The 16,738-nt window shown below is 37.7% G+C and overlaps 1 protein-coding gene across 15 annotated transcripts in view; it reads left to right on the forward strand.

The window, feature by feature from the left end:
* Positions 1 to 16,738, forward strand: part of Sgip1 (SH3GL interacting endocytic adaptor 1) — a 201,273-nt gene that overhangs the window by 100,705 nt on the left and 83,830 nt on the right. For all 15 annotated transcript variants that reach the window (XM_071617925.1, XM_071617928.1, XM_071617930.1 and 12 more), the window contains 3 exons: positions 1,736 to 1,792; positions 7,376 to 7,430; positions 8,139 to 8,314. In XM_071617925.1, the coding sequence (XP_071474026.1) occupies positions 1,736 to 1,792; positions 7,376 to 7,430; positions 8,139 to 8,314 (288 nt within the window). The remainder of the gene's footprint in view (positions 1 to 1,735; positions 1,793 to 7,375; positions 7,431 to 8,138; positions 8,315 to 16,738) is intronic.

The following is a 16,738-nucleotide window of genomic DNA, read 5'->3' on the forward strand; positions in this document are numbered from 1 at the left end:
TTTACTCCTCTGGAATCAACTTAATTCACTGGATATCCTATCATTATAAATTAAATTCTATACTGAACTCGGGTTTTGTATATGCTTTCTAAGAAGGAGCTGGAACACTTTGCAATTAAATTATATATAAAAAAATTGATGAAGAAGGAATTTTAAAAGAATCACATATGCCAAAAAGAAAATAGGAACCAGACTTATTTCCAGGGGAGAGAAAAATTTTTTATTATTGTGACACAATGGACTATGTTCTCAACAATATCTTCATAAAGTGTATATGTGCAGAGTGAATGTGGCAGATTTTTAAAAAGATCTTTGTACAAGGTAGAAAGAATATTTCTGAAACAGCAATTCAATGGAGACAATTCTATAGGAAGATTGAAATGATGTCCAAGCACAGATTGTCAGGAGCAGGACAAAGAAATAGATAGACACATGTCCTATGTTCCTGGGTGCTGGTCCATGGAAACAGGACAGAGTTCTTGTATTTGTAAATTCTAGCGTATGTAGAAAGAGTGAGGTCACCAACACATCTATTCCTTGCACCCTAATTTAATACACTTATTAAATTACTGCCAATTCTAAGAATGCCCAGTCAACATTCAGTAAGTGCTAGTCAATGACAACTTTTATTCTGGGTTGTCTAGTGATCCTCTGTGTATACCTGAAAAGCTTACTTCCCATCTATTTGTCAAATTGGGTTTCAATGCTTCATTGTAGTTCAAGTGGCCTTTGTGATTGCAAATTAGAGGTCCTGTCTTCAATCCTCATGCATTGCCATTTGATGTGTCATTCTGAGATCTGCTATTGCGCAGTAATATACCATTGCTCTGTGTGCTAAATACAAGAATGTTCTTGGATAGAGCCTCCATTACTGACCCGATTTATGTTTTTGTCTTTTGCTCACCAAAAAAAAAAAAATAGAGAATTTTAGCAATTTCCTTTTGGGTGATGCCAGATCCTTGCTTGAGAGCCTGTGGTCATATGTCATGATTGTACTAGGGACCAAAATAAAACTTTAAGATACTCAAGAGACAGCGTAATGCTGATATACATTCAGCTTGCAAGGAAATGTGCTCATGGAGACACAGACCACATAGATAAGGAAAGTTCACCATTAATCCTCAAATTCTATTTTAATAATTTGATGAGAAAAACCATTTTAAAAGAATCTCAACATTAGTTTTAATAACTAGGAGCTGAATTAACTAATCCGGAGCTGACTTCCTTTATACTTTATCAAAGAATTGTTAGAAAAAAATTTGAGTCAGTGTTAGAAATGCTAAAAGATTAATTAATGAGTTGGATGAAAACTCTTTTAATATGTTGGAACTAATTGTATATGAGAGCAGCATAGAAGTAAAAATGTTTCCATTCAAAATATATGTGTACATGGTTATATCCCCTGAAGGTATAGAGGATTAAATTATAATGTAGGTGCTGCTAATCCTTTGGTAATTGAATAAAATTTGAATAGCTAGTTGCTAAAACCCCTGTGCCTAGGTATCTTGTGAGATATTTAGGCTTTTTTACCTAGTGCCATGGCATCTAAATTAACCATTCAATTACATCAATGTGTTTCCATAATAGGCTGCTCTAATTTGTCTTTCCAGTGCTGGATTTTGATAGCTCTTGCTAAATACAGATGAGTTAAGTGGTTTTCGTTCCATTGTGTTTTCTTTTTCTTTTTTTCATTTAAATGTTTCCCTTCTGAATTTTATTTTCAAATTTATTACAGAAGAAAAGCAATGGGGCACCAAATGGATTTTATGCAGAAATCGATTGGGAAAGATATGTGAGTATCAGAATATTGTTTTTATTTATTAAGCATTCGGCAACTTTACAATGAGTTGAGACACTCATATTTATAAGAGGACTTAGAAATAAGTAAAAGACTTTCCATCTCATTAGGAAGTGCCTGGTGCATTTAGGATGGTGGGGAGGTGAAGAGCACTAGAGTCTGCCAAACCCTCCACATACCAGCTCCATGTGGCCATAGAATAGTTATGTGCTGGCCAGGAAAAAAAAAATGATGTCAGTATAATAGTTACTTTGTAGTTTTGTATCAAAGATTCAAGAGTTAATTATTTGCCGAACATTTTAGTAACCTATGGAACTCACAGTAAGTATTTTTTTAAAATGCTTTTTCTAATATTAACTCTTGGGGTTTCCATCTTGGCTCTATTTCCCAGCAGCTTTGAGGGTCAAGTCTAGGCAGTTAACCCCTGAATTTTGGTTTCATGACAAATACTATAGCTTCTTGGTACCAGTTTTTCTCAGGGTGAATAATAATCACTTTTTGCTTCTCACGGGGTGAAGGTAAATTCCAGCTGAGACTTAAAGTTTCCCCATTATTCCCCCCAAAACCAAGATCATAACCATATACTTCCACAACAACAGCCTGTTGGATCCAGCCAGGATCCCTCCTATATTTCTAATCAGATAGAACTTTTAAATTGTTTTCACATTGAAGATCATTTCTATTGTGTATTAGGTGCCCAAATTCATGATCCCCACAAAATGCCCTTGCTCTTATCCTGTGACTGTCATAGCCCAATCTTCTCTTTCATGAAAGTTACCCTTCATGTTTAAACTTTTTCATATTTGTTAGTAAGACTTTTGTTTTTATAATAAATGAGCCTATAGTTATTGAATGCTCAGTTTCAGTTATAATAGTAAATGCTATTAATCTTTACAACCTTAAAAGGCAAACGATACATTATCTGCACTTTAGAGAAACTGAGGCTTCGAGACATAAAATTCTTTATGCTTTCCCCCTCTGCAGTCCAAGCATGTCACCTTGCCAACATACTACCTGTCTTCTCTTAGGCTTCTTTCCCAGGATTGAGATCCTTTCGATATTTCCTTTTATTTTAATTGATTTTTTAAAAATTACAGCGGAATGCATTACAATTCTTATTACACATATGTACCACAATTTTTCATATCTTTGTATATAAAGTACATTGACATCCAATTCGTGTCTTCATACATGTACTTTGGATAATGATGTCTATCACATTCCACCATCCTTGCTAATCCCCTGCCCCCTCCCTTTCCCTTCCACCCCTCTTTCCTATCTAGAATTCATCTATTCCTCCCTTGCTCCCCCTTCCTACCCCACTATGAGTCAGCCTCCTTGTATCAGAGAAAACATTCAGCATTTGTTTTTTGGAGATTGGCTAACTCCACTTAGCATTATCTTCTCCAACGCCATCCATTTACCTGCAAATGCCATGATTTTATTCTCTTTTATTGCTGAGTAAAATTCCATTGTATGTATATGCCACATTTTTTTTTAATCTACTCATCTAGGTTGGCTCCACAGTTTAGCTATTGTGAATTTTGCTGCTATAAACATTGACGTGGCTGTGTCCCTGTAGTATGCTGTTTTTAAGTCCTTTGAGTATAGTCCAAGGAGAGAGGTCAAACAGAAAAAAAAAGTAGGCCCTAATCTTCATCATGTGGGATTAGGTCCCAACTTCCTTAATAAGACTCCTATAGCACAAGAATTAAAACAAAGAATCTATAAATGGGATGGAATCAAATTAAAAAGTTTCTTCTCAGCAAAAGAAACAATCTTTGAGGTGAACAGAGAGCCTACATCCTGGGAGCAAATTTTTTCCCCTCACACATCAGATAGAGCATTAATCTCTAGGGTATATAAAGAACTCAAAACGCTAAGCACCAAAAAAAAAGACAAATAACCCAATCAATAAATGGGCTAAGGACCTGAACAGACACTTCCCAGAAGAGGATATACAATCAATCAATAAAAATATGAAAAAATTCAGCATCTCTAGCAATTAGAGAAATGCAAATCAAAACTACTCCAAAGTATCATCTCACTCCAGTCAGAATGGCAGCTATTATGAAGACAAACAATAAGTGTTGGCAAGGAAGTGGGGAAAAAGGTACACTCATACACTGCTGGTGGGACTACAAATTGGTGCAGCCAATATGGAAAGCAGTACGGAGATTTCTTGGAAGTCCTTTCAATATTTCTAACAGTTCAATTCCTCAAAATGTCTAACACCCTCTAAGTTATCCTAATTTCAAATTATTGACAAATATTTAGTTATAAGGGAAGCTATTAGAGTGATTTCTTCTGTCAAAATTAAATCTTCTTACCTAGAAGAATTTTGTTGTGTTTTATAGAAGTCTTTAATATATCTCAATGGTTAACTCAAAACAAACAGGAAGAATGATCATTATAATATCAGATAACTCATCAAATACTTACATATGACCTTCCATCTAGCAAACAAACCCTAAACTCCAGTGCTGTTCCCGGTTGGCACAAAGTACTTAAATGAAGCATAACTTCCTTTAAATGCGTTTAGGTCTGAAAATGAATCAGATCACACAGGAACTGCTGTTGTAATAAATTGTGCATTACATAGCAATTACTCCAAGAAATAGGAACAAGTACTCCAAGAAATAGGAAGAATTTTATTTATTTATTTATCTATTTATTTATTTATTTATTTATTTATTTTAAAGAGAGAGAACTTTTAATATTTATTTTTTAGTTTTTGGCGGACACAACATCTTTGTATGTGGTGCTGAGGATCGAACCCTGGCCGCACCCATGCCAGGCGAGCGCGCTACCGCTTGAGCCACATCCCCAGCCCGGAAGAATTTTAGTAATGTGTTAATTTTATTTAATACATTACATCATCCTAATTTTGTTGAGACAGATCTCAGAAAGGAATAAGCTTTAAGCAAAGGCCTAAAGTACAAGTCAAGGATAAGTGGCTATACATTCCAGTGAAGAGAGTTCCAACCAGAGGATAATACATTCATGAGGACCCTGAAATGAGAAAGCTTTGCAGCTTTCAAGTCCCAATGTTGACAGTGGGGAAAACTGCAGCTGGAGAGGGATGCGGGGCAGTGGGTAGGGGGGAGAAGTATCTAAGGCTAAAGAGAGGGGCAAGAGGCAAATCATGCTGGGTCTTGTTGGCTACACAGAGATGCTGGGTTTTTATGCTAAGTGCAGTGAGGAGTCAGAGACAGGTTTTCAGCAGGGAAATGGCCTCCCTACAGTTGCATTAAAAAAAAAAAAAAGTAATTCCGAGTACTGAAGGAGAAGGACAACAGGGAAACCACAGTATGTGTTCAAAAATGGGCAGCTTTTAGACACAGAAAGGAAAATACTATGATCACTTATATGCAGAAAATCTTTTCTTAAGTCAGATAAATAGAATAGAGAATAAATAGAGAAGGGTAGTTCCCAGGGGCAGGGAGGGGGAAGAAATGAGGGAAGTAGGTCAAGAGGTACAAATCTGCAGTGAGGTAGGATGAGTAAGTCTAGATCTCTAATGTACAGCATGTGGATTGTAGTTAATCAAATTGTATAAACTGAAAATTGCTAAAATAGTAGATTTTAGATGCTCTTACCTCCACCCCCACCCCCACACACAAAGGGTAACTTTGGAAAGTGATGGAAATGTAAATTTGACTGTAGTAATCATTTCACTCTGTGTATGAGAGCATCAAGTTGTATGCCTTAAGCACATACAGTAAAAAATTCAACTTTAAAAAATGGTGGCTTTTTCCATGGAATTCAGGTCCTGTTCTCACTCCATGGTCGTGATGTTTTTATGCCTTCAATAAATGCAAAACTCATCTCCAAATCTCCTCTGTCACTGCCAGGCCTGTAAGCTGAACCTCAGCAGGGCCTCCCTTGCACTCCTCATCTTCCTCCCCTCTGGGGCATAGGGCATAGTCTCAAAATGCCATGTCTGACATGGGCTGTGTGTGCTCTTGAGAAATGGTATTCTGATTTCACTTAGTTTCCTTCTGATTATTGGGATATTTTTTTCCACATGTCATTTTTATGTCATTCAATGAGATAAAATGTGAGTCACCATATTTACCATATAATAGGAACTCAAATATGAAATGTTAATCCCAGTATTGCAAACTGCCTTTTATCTTTCCTTTTTCTAAAAGTAGTGGTTTTCTGCTATTAGAACCAGTTCAACTAGGAATACCAGCAATCTCCCAGGAATAGAGGGTAGAAATCTTAGATTCTTCTGAAATTTCCCTCTCTTTTTTCTCCTGTGATTGATCTAGTACCAAGAACTAGTAATCGATCCTTTCAGATGTCCTTAATGCATCCTATCTCACCACCAAATCTTGAGCCATATCCTCAGCACATCTTGCCTGCATTGACGCATGTATTTTAAATTAGTTTTCTCCAGTTTCTTCAGCTCTCAATCTATCTGCAAGTATTCTTTCAGAACACCTTAAGATTCTGCACTTGGCATGTCCCACCCTGAGAGGCTGCAGCAGCTCTAGAGAGTCCAACCTCCAGCCTGGCACATTGACCACCCGTGGTCTTATTGTCCAGTCTCCTGCTGCATACCTGTTCTCCAGTTGTCATCTCCGCTATTGCCTCTTTCTTCCCCATCTTCCTGCCACAGTGTCTCAATATAATCTGTTCCTGCACCTTCACAGGGGCTCCCTCTCTGCTCCCTCCTAACTGTTTCAGAAGGCACATGTGGACCTCATGCCTGATGCTTTCAAACTTCACTAATTTCCTCTTCCTTCTAACACGGGTGTTTTGTATTGTCATTAATTGTTGCCTACCCAAATCATTTCAATTCCATGAGGACAAACAATTTGCATTTTGATTTCCCCATGTTGCTTGGCAGTCCTCAGCTTACAGGAAATGCTTGATAGGTCCCTCTTTGAATGTCTTCTTCCACTGACAATGTCCTTTTTTTTATTTATCCAGTAGGAGGATTCTCCAAGTATCCTTGAGTAAATATATAAACATATACTGCTCAGCATTTGCTTCCAGAAGTTAAAACCTTTGGCCCCCTAAAATAAGAGACTATCTTACATAAAAGATAGTGAATGAATGGATAAAGAAAATGTGGTATATATATATATATATATATATATATATATATATATATATATATATATATACACAATGGAGTTTTATTCAGCCATAAAGAAAAATGAAATTATGTCATTTACAGGAAAATAGAGGGACCTAGATAATATTTTGTTAAGTGAAAAAAGTCAAACTCAGAAGGTTAAAGTTTTCTCTCAAATGCAGAAGCTAGAGAGAAAAAAAGGAAAAGAAAGGTAGGAGAGCAGGGATCTCATGAAAATCAAAGGGAGGAAAATGACCATGGGGTGGGAGGCGGTGAGAGAGAGAGGGGAAGTGCTAGGGAGTGATATTGGCCAAATTATATTGCTATACTGTGTGCATGTATGAATATGTAACAACAAATCACATCATTATATACAATTATAATGCACCAATAAAATGTGGAAAAAATATGAAAAATACTCTAGGAAGAGAAATGTGCCTCTATCATTTCAAAATAATAATTGCTTAACATATACTTGTATTTTACAGAATTCACCTGAGCTGGATGAAGAAGGCTACAGCATCAGACCTGAAGAACCCGGCTATATCCTTTCTTTATTTTTTTTTTAATTTTAATTTAGAATCTCAGAAAACAGTAAGCTAAGGTCAGGTTTTACAAAAGTGATGAAATAACCTGAGCTACTATTCCTAATATGAGAAATGAATAAATAGCACAGAGAACAGCCTGATTGCTAACAAGCAGGCATTTTGCCTTGATCTATTAATAGAAAAGAGAGAGAAGCGAAAGAAATGTGCTAAAAAAAAAAAAAGTGTGAATTATGGGTACTGGGTTGTCTGCTAAAATCTGACATGGCAATGCCATTTATACTGACTGGTAAATAGCCCTTACTGTCCTCTCCCCTCCAGTTCATCTCTGGGCAAAGCATGTCACACTCTGAAGCACTACCCAAGACTCTTCACAGATGATCCAGAAAGAAAGAAGTCTTTCTCTGAGAATGAGTGAGCTCATGCATGCTTGTGTGTGTGCAGAGTGTGACACAACACATGAGTGATGACAGCAAAAATTAGGGTATGGATCAGTACTCTTTGAAATTCATGATCTCTGATCATATTCTAAGGAATGGTAAAGAAATCCTAACTTTTTAACTCTTTTATTTTTGTTTGTTTTGCTTTGATTTCCTGCCATCTCAGAATACTTTTGTAGTGACTATGTGCAATCACTCTTGTCATATTATACTCATCAATGTCTCCCAGTAGAAGAAAGCGCTAAGTATCTTTAACTGTGTTCTACCTACCAAAGGAAAGCACTTTTATTCTTCAAGTGAATCCGAAGAGGAAGAAGAATCACACAAGAAATTCAATATCAAGATCAAACCATTGCAATCTAAAGACATTCTTAAGAATGCGGCAACTGTAGATGAGCTGAAGGCATCGATAGGCAACATTGCACTTTCCCCATCACCAGTGGTGAGTGGCTTTTTATTTCAAGCTTTGGTGAGGTTGGACAGACAGCTGTGTTCTGCCTGTCTGCATTTAGCCCATCATAAACCCCCTACATTGAGGGCTTCATGCAGTCACCATTGTATGAGGTCTATAAGCCTCAAACAGATCATTCTAGCTTAAGAAAGTTTTTGCTCTTTCAATACTGCAGCTCTTGCATTTTTGAAAATGATACAAATATATGGAATCACATTTTCTTTAATTTTCCTGCAAACATGTTTTTAAAAAAGTCATGAAAAATATCCAGATTTATTTCTGAAACAAACTTTAACAATTAAGAACATGACATTCACAGATTTACTAATAGTGACTTCTAAAAACACATTTTAGTTTACTTTTTTCTCATAAAAAAATACTCAAAAGGAAAACTAATAAAAATTGGCTTTGAAAAACATTTTCCTAGCTGTGCTCCAGAAGAAAATATTCATAAATATCATAATGTAACTAGATGTAACTTAAAACTCAAATTCTTCATTATATTTTATGATCAATTTGTCTTAAATATTCTCATCTTTAAGACACTTCAAGTACAAATATTGCCCTGTTTATATTTTTCAAATGAGTGTTTTCCTACCGTCTGTGCTTCCTTTCCCCAAATCCCATCTACTAAATTTCTTTAGTTGCTTGATTCTTTCAACATTTAGTACTTTTTCTATGGTGTTTGATAAATGCCACCATTGTTATCTAAAAATAGCTGTGAAAAGTAGATGAGGGCTTTCAGACTGGCAGCTAATGTGTTCCTGACTCCCTGCAGTGTCCACCACAGTAGTTGAATAATGCTAAACAGTTTGGGAGGTGCTTCTGGAGATGTCTCAGACTTTCTAAAGGAGTCTAGTCGTGCATCCTTTGAGGATGAACTTTGACCAGCTGGGGGTGAAGACCATCTGTAAGGATGCCTTCTTTACAGCATATGTTTATAACAACCCTCCTCACTTCTGCGGGTGACAATCAAAATGATTGCTGGTAGCAACCAACCATAGCAAATGATACTTCAGGTAATTTTTAATCATGTACTCATGTGCTACCTTAAAATACAGCCCAAAAAAAGAGAAGCATAAAATATATGAGTTTTCTTTGTCTTCTGCAACTGAAGATAAGGATTTTAAAATGAAAGAAATATATTTCTAGTAACAGGGGCGTATTAACACACACACTTCCACTTTTCACCTGACATCTTTCAAATTGGTTTTCAGTTACCAAATCATTTTTTTAATTGTAAAGGTCCACAAAAATGCTAGAAACTCATTGATATTCACTTCCCTCTAAGGAATAATAAATGCAGTGGGCACTTGGAAATTATCTAGGATGAGTGAAAAAAGGCAAGTTCACAGGATTAAATGAACAAATACACTTACTAGCATAGTCCTGGAAACATAGTAGAACTTACTAGTATAGTCCCAGAATATTTGCTGAAAGCTTGTTGAACCTAAGAAAGGTTGTTGAACCCCACGTCCAAGACCCTGTGTGCCTAAGCCATCTGGTAGGTATCCCTCCCACCCAATGTGTTGCTAAAGGTGCAGCAAGAAAAGGAGTTTTCTTTGAGCTGTTCTGGAATCTGTTTTTAGATTATATGAACTTAAAATTCAGGTTCTGTTATTAAAAGACAAACAAATACTATTAGAAGACATTGTCAGTTTCTGTCACTGTGTCTTAAGTCATCTCAGATTATTTAGGGGGAGTTCATTTGGAAATGAGATTTTTTTCCTGATTTTTATTCAAAGTTATTCCCAGAATCAGTTGAATCCAAGGTATTCTCTTTTGAAATTTGGAATCATTCATTTCTAACTAGTAGTGATGCTATGCTACATGTTAGGTAACGGCTGGATGAACAGAAACAAATTTCAGTCAAGTATCATCTTGCTTAGTTGATTCATAACCCTCCAACAGTAACAGTGCCTTTTAAGGCAGACTGCTTCATTGTTGAAAGAAAAGATCTTCTTCTGTTAAACTAAATATGTAATTTTTTGTCCTTGGTTGTGATTTTGTTCTTCAAAGGATGAACAAAGGATAAGATTCCTCCTTTGCCAACTGGTTTTCCATGGAGCAGATGGATTCCAACTCAGAGTTTATTGTGCAGAATATTTATTAAGGAGTGACCTTGGGCTTAATACCTATGGGATGGGGTGAGCAGAGGCAGAAATTGGACTGTTTAACATGTCCAGCAACAGCCTGAGCTAATCATAGGAGATCTATGAAGCTAGAAAATGATCCTTCAGTGTTACCTTAAGTTTGGCTGAGATGAAAAACCTTTATACTGCTGTATTAGTTATAACTCTCATAGGGGCCACCCTAGGAAGAGATGTGACCTTGAGCAAGGTAGCTTTCTGTAGCTGAGGCAGACCTTGTGCTGGCAGTTGAAGGCTATCAGTATCCCTCCTAGCAGCTTATGCAAGGAACCTTAGGAAGGGAAATCAGCAGGGCACACTTTGGTATCCACCACAAATCCCTGGATCTGACATGGAGCCTGATTATCATTGCCATTCAATAAATGCTTGTAAGTGAGTGAAGAAACATGTGAATGAGACCAGGCCAAGGAAAGAGCTCTGAGGCATGTCACCACACTCTAGCGAGTTTACTCATCCACACTTTAGACATCTTATTCATCACACTTGTTCATTTATTATATTTATAAACCTAACTGAGCCTTCTTCCTCGCCTCTTTTTTTTTAATTCTACTCAAACCAGTAATGCAATGCTGAATTTGAGAGACCTGGAATGTCTGCAGCATTTCCTGGATCTACCAGATCAGAAGCCCCATTATAGAGAGTGATGGGTTTACTTTGCCCTGGCGTGTTCTTTGCATTGGCACCTAGGGCTACCACCTTCATTTCCAAGTTCTTACTGGCCCATCTGTTTAAATAATTGGTTCTAAAATTTTAGGTTACTAGGAGACAGCAATGTGGTAACATAAAAAGCAAAGAACATGAATTCAGGCAGACCTGGGCCCCAGGCCAGAACTATCTTATTCTACCTTATACAAGCCCCATGACTGTTCTTGAGCTTTATTTTCTTACCTGTAAAGAGCTAGGATGATAATAGTCCTGAGGGAATTTTTGTGCAGATTTCATAGGTCCATGGCAGAGGTGAAGCACTTGGGTAGTTATCAATAATTGAATGAGTGAAGCACTCAGAGTATCCTAGTAACGGTAACTGACACTCTGCAGGCATTTGTTTCTTCATTACTAATCTACATATTTTTAAAAATCTTTTTCTCCCTATTTGAGGATTATGCTGTGCTTCCCCACACCCCATCTCCTGCCCTAAAAACAACTCACTGTGTTTTCATGCCCTGGAATCTAAATGTATATCTTGGGGTTTGAATTCAGTGAAAGGAGCCTGGGGATCTCTTGCCTACCTTGAGTTTTCATTCTTAACTCAATTTGACCCACCTTTAAGGGAAATTGTTTTTAATTCAGCTTTCTCCCATCTGGATATTTATGATTCATTTTTCTTTCAATACAAATAAAAACTACTTACCCCTAAAGGAACTGAGGTATAACAGGAAAGATGACAGACCTGAACCTGGCCTTTTGCTAGGTGTGCTGTTTAGGCAAAGTCCTTTGACCAATTTGAGTCCTAGATTTTCCCTCTCTAAAATGGGAATAACAAACGCTTACCTACAGATAGATGATTGTGATGTGTGTGCCTTTTTGATAGTACAATGTAAACACCAATCCCCCAAAGGAGAAGATAGAAACAGAGATGTGAGATGATGTCTTTTGCTTCCCGTTATCCCACACAGAGTAGGTGCAAACCTCTATTAAATCATCCAACAAATAGCTTTGTTCTTAAAAGAGTAAAATTATTTTCTGAAAGGAACTAAATAAAATAATGGGTACAAGTACTCTCAGGTATATGCCTTTACAAAAGCAAACAAACAATAAAGTCAGAATTCAACATATAATTGAATGGAATACAATTCTCTTTAAGGTAATTTGAGAGAAATGAAAACAGGTACTTATTCCAGTTGTGTTATAATTACTCAAACAAATGAGCTCTACTCCTTGTTAGCTGGTGATCCTAGGCACATTACAAAATCTTTGCCTTGGCTTCTTTATCTGTAAATGGAAAGAATTCCCATGCTTATTTCATATTGCTACTTTAAGGATCGAATGAGTTAATAAATATGTACATGTATTTATTATATTTATAAATATTTACATATAGTAAATACTCAGTATATTCAGAGATTATCTCATCAGAATTGTCTGCAGACACTCTAGGTCAAATTTTTAAAAATTATCATTAATAGTGGTAAATCAGGTAAGCCAAACATCCAAAAGTCATTTAGCTCCACTATCAGTAATTAATTATCCTAAGCATCAAACTGAGAAAATACGTAACTTTTCAGCAATGCCTATGAACTGATTTTAAAGGAAATTCCTTTCTTAAGTCATTTGACTAACATCTACATCCCCTGAATCAGTGTGGTGCTTCTTTCTGGAAGAAAATTTCTGTGTCATGTATGCCCCCACCAAATTTGTTTCATGGAGAATGGACTTTCTTACTCCCCTTCAAGTTATTTCACCATATATTTGTTGAACCCCTTCCATGCACGGGGACCTGAGAGCCTATAACAGAAATATTGAACAATATGTCTAACCTTCTTACCAAAAATAAAAAAAAATTAAACAACCTATAACTAACATTACTAGCAGGACACAGAAGCTGAAAATCCCCTTGTGGTCCAAACCCCTGCCTGCCTTCCCCCTCTGACCTCCTTTCAGCATCTCCCTGCTTCCTCACACTTCCCAGGGGTTTACATGTAGACATCTGCATTCCTTCTGGAACCCACTTGGAGCATCATCACTGACACATCTGTAACCATGTGCTGTGCTCACTAGGCACTTAGAACCCTGTGGCTCCTTCAGTTTTCATGGAAGTAAAAAAACAAATGCTATGGTTTAAGTCTTGGTGCAATCATTTCCCTTCCTCATATGCTGCTATTGACCCTTTGTTCTGTGAGCCAAAGACACTGCCAGCTTATCTTGAGAAGTTGTGTTTTACCCAGAAGTGTTTAGTTCTGTATTGATTAAGTTTTGCTCAGGAGTAAGTCTGAACCCTTTACATTCTGACTCAGCACTTTGACTCAGCTATTGGCTCCTTTTAGGAAAAGAAAAGTTTATTTACTCACCCTAAATATTATGCATACAGTTTCTGAGTACTCACAACCCTTCGAGTGCTACTGATGGATGCCCAGCATCCCACAGTCCCAACTCTGAAGCCCACCTCTTGGTCTTTCCCCCCCCCCAGACAATCACAGATGCTCCCTTCTACAGCACTTCATGTTTCAGCCCTTGTAACAAGAGAACCAGGCTACTGACCAGGTCTGGTCGTATGCTGTTAGGTCACATGTGATTTCTAATTTGTTAAAATTCGCTCATTTTATATTCAGACTTCATGCACCTTTGTTTCAAATGTTAAAGAATGACAACTCATTTTTTATGTGACTTATATTTCCATTACCCCAAACAATGAATCAGTCAGCAAGTACTTTTTATGTCAGTGGTAGGTTGTAATCATGCTTTTATGTGTTTGATCATGTCATGATCAAAAGGATGAAATGAGCGGCAACACTCTTAAAGAGCAGGCCTGTGATGATTTGTAGCCCTATTTTGCAAAGAAACCAGCCTCTTATACCAACACTGATCAAGAGGTTATTAAAAGTTTGAGGAACCAGGACTGGAACTCCCATATCTATCCCCTTTCTGCCCAGGGGAAACACATGGTGTTTTCCCATCTACCAAGGTGGGGTCTAGGATTCAGTTACCTTTCGGATCAGGCTCTGCTGTGTTTTCTGGCCTAATGGTCTCTTTGGAAAGCTCTCTGCTGTCAGGCTGACTGGGTATAAGGCAAGAGTACCAAGAAGGAGAGCATTTCCTTTGAAGCTCAAGGGCAAATAGGAAGAAGCAGGCTTTTGAATCAAATCCGTGTCTTATTATCTGCATATCCTGGGCAAGTTCCTTAACTCAGAGCATCCAATTCCAAGTATGTAAAATGGGAACAATAGTTATGGACCTTCCCAGGGTCAATGGCAGAATGATGGGAATGGTGTTGCACAAGGCCCCGTGCCTTGTCACTCAGGGGAGGCCCATTCACTGTCACTTCCCTTTTAGGGGCACCTTCCTTTCCCCTCCAGCTGAGAGACTTGTGGGAGGCAGAAGGAAAATAAAAATAGTGAGGGAGGAATTGAGCAAAGTCAAGAGGAGGGCTGAGAGAAAAGATGTGAGAGTAGGAGGCACCCTATTCTGGTGTGTAGGCTAGTGCCTCCTCCCTACCCTCTAAAATGCAGTGATAGGAGGAATTAAGGAACTTGATGTTGAGTTCTGAAGGAGTAATTAGTTTTAATATTGTTTCCTGGAGAACTGCAATCCATAACAGAGTTGTTTATCCAAAAACTCTGAGAAGGGGGAGAAAACTTTGAACTGGAGACAGTCTGGTGCTGTTTGTCTGTTCCAGGTGGCCCACCCACCGTCCCACCCCCAAATTAGCCTGCCAGAGAGCAAAATCCATGCATTTGCTGCTGCTTGGTAACACCACCCCCTTTCCTGTCCTTGCTTTGGCAGAAGGTTCAGCACCCCGTTGAGTTCAGTAAAAACAAGGAGTCATCAGTGGGGGAGGAGAGCTCCCATCTCCTATACACCAGCACTCTCTCCCCGCAGAAACACTTTGGTGGTGCAAGGAGAGGCTATTGGATGCCTTATACTGCACGCATGCTCCTGGTGACTGCTCAGCCCCTGACATCATATGCAGCCAGGCCGTAGACAGGGGTGCAGCTTTGGTTCTACTCATCAGGAAAGCTGTACAGGGCAACCATGATTTGAGTTGGTCTAGACGGGGCATACAAGTGACATACAAGTGCCACTTCCTCCTCCAAACACTCAGCTAGAGGTAGTTTGAGAATCCCCCTCTACATTGAGCTGCAAGCCATTGGACCAAAATCAGCCATTATTAGCATCTGACATGAAAATTTTCTTTACCCCCTAGACCTTATAGAAAAGGATAGATAGGAAAAATAGGTGGGAACTTTCTTTTTCAAAATATATTGTTCCTTCCCCTATATTTTAAAAAACCACAGACTGACTTCAAAAGTATTAGTTATGTCTAATACACATTGGTTCTCTCCTTCGTTACTTAATGTATTTTTCTGGGAGAATTCTTTGTTGCTTCCATTTTCCGACCTCTAAAATCGCAGTATCATTTTCCAAATCTTCCATGTCCACCTTACTTTGATAAGAAGACATGGTTGAGTTTTTGTATGTTTTGATCTCCTTGAAAATAAATGAGAAACATACTCGGTATTCAATCTGGAGCCCCTTAGTCGTTAGTTCCCCAGCTAACATTGGTTGTGGTTTCTGAGTACAAATACTATGTATTTGTTCCCCCACGTGAGGTGTAAAGAGGCAGATTTTCCTTCTTTAACTCCCAATTCTTGAGTTCTACTGCTTCAGGCAACCCTCATTTTTGGGGTCCGATCACAGTGATTCAAGACCACACTTAATTTCTGTCACCAGCTTAAAATCTAATTGAATGAGACTATATATATACAATATTGACCCCCCCAAAAATATTAGAGTAGCCTCACCAGAACAGCAAATTCTCAAATGCCATGTTTTGTATTATGATGTCAATTGAAATATTTAAAAAGGCTAAGTTTTATATCTCCAAGCTCTTCTACTTTGATTGAGTTAGTCCTTCTGATATCGAGTTTAGAATTTGAAACTATTTTTTAGCATCTCGTGGCCATAATCAGAGCAGAATGAGCTCTGTAAAAAAGAAATCAATGTAAAAAATACATTTTTTAACACAAGCGTAATGAATGAACAATTCATTGAATATTGGGTGTTTGACAACCCTTTCTGCACTCAAAAGTTGTAGGTTCTTAGCTGTTTCTCTAAGTGGCTATTTCCTCTAGAGCTCACAACATTGGAGGACACATAGTAGATGCTTTAAATACTCCCCTTTGATTGATTGGGTGGACGAATGCTCTTCACCATGGAAAATTACCCGGAACTTGGTAGCTAGTCAGAAAATAATACAACTTATAATCTTCATGTTATTTTATAAAAGGAGCAAATTATGGTTCTCAATCTCTTTAGCTCTCTTCCTCTTCAACTCCACCAAGTTTCTTTCTCCTTTACTGGAGATTTGAACAATATGGGTAAAAACTTCCTGTTTTTCTTCTCTTAAAATTTGCAGGTAATTTAAAAATGTTTATTAAGGTATTTGTCTACCCCCACCCCTTACCATGGGTCCTAGTTTTTGTTTTAACACTCTCTTTTCTTCATAATCTGATGAAATGTCTCAGATTTTTTTGTCACTTTGTCATCTTTGACCCTAAGGTCAAATATCTGTGATTATGTTTCTTATGCTCATTTTCATACTAAAGCA

This window comes from Marmota flaviventris, chromosome 10 (assembly GCF_047511675.1).
Source record: "Marmota flaviventris isolate mMarFla1 chromosome 10, mMarFla1.hap1, whole genome shotgun sequence".
NCBI classification, from domain to species: domain Eukaryota; kingdom Metazoa; phylum Chordata; class Mammalia; order Rodentia; family Sciuridae; genus Marmota; species Marmota flaviventris.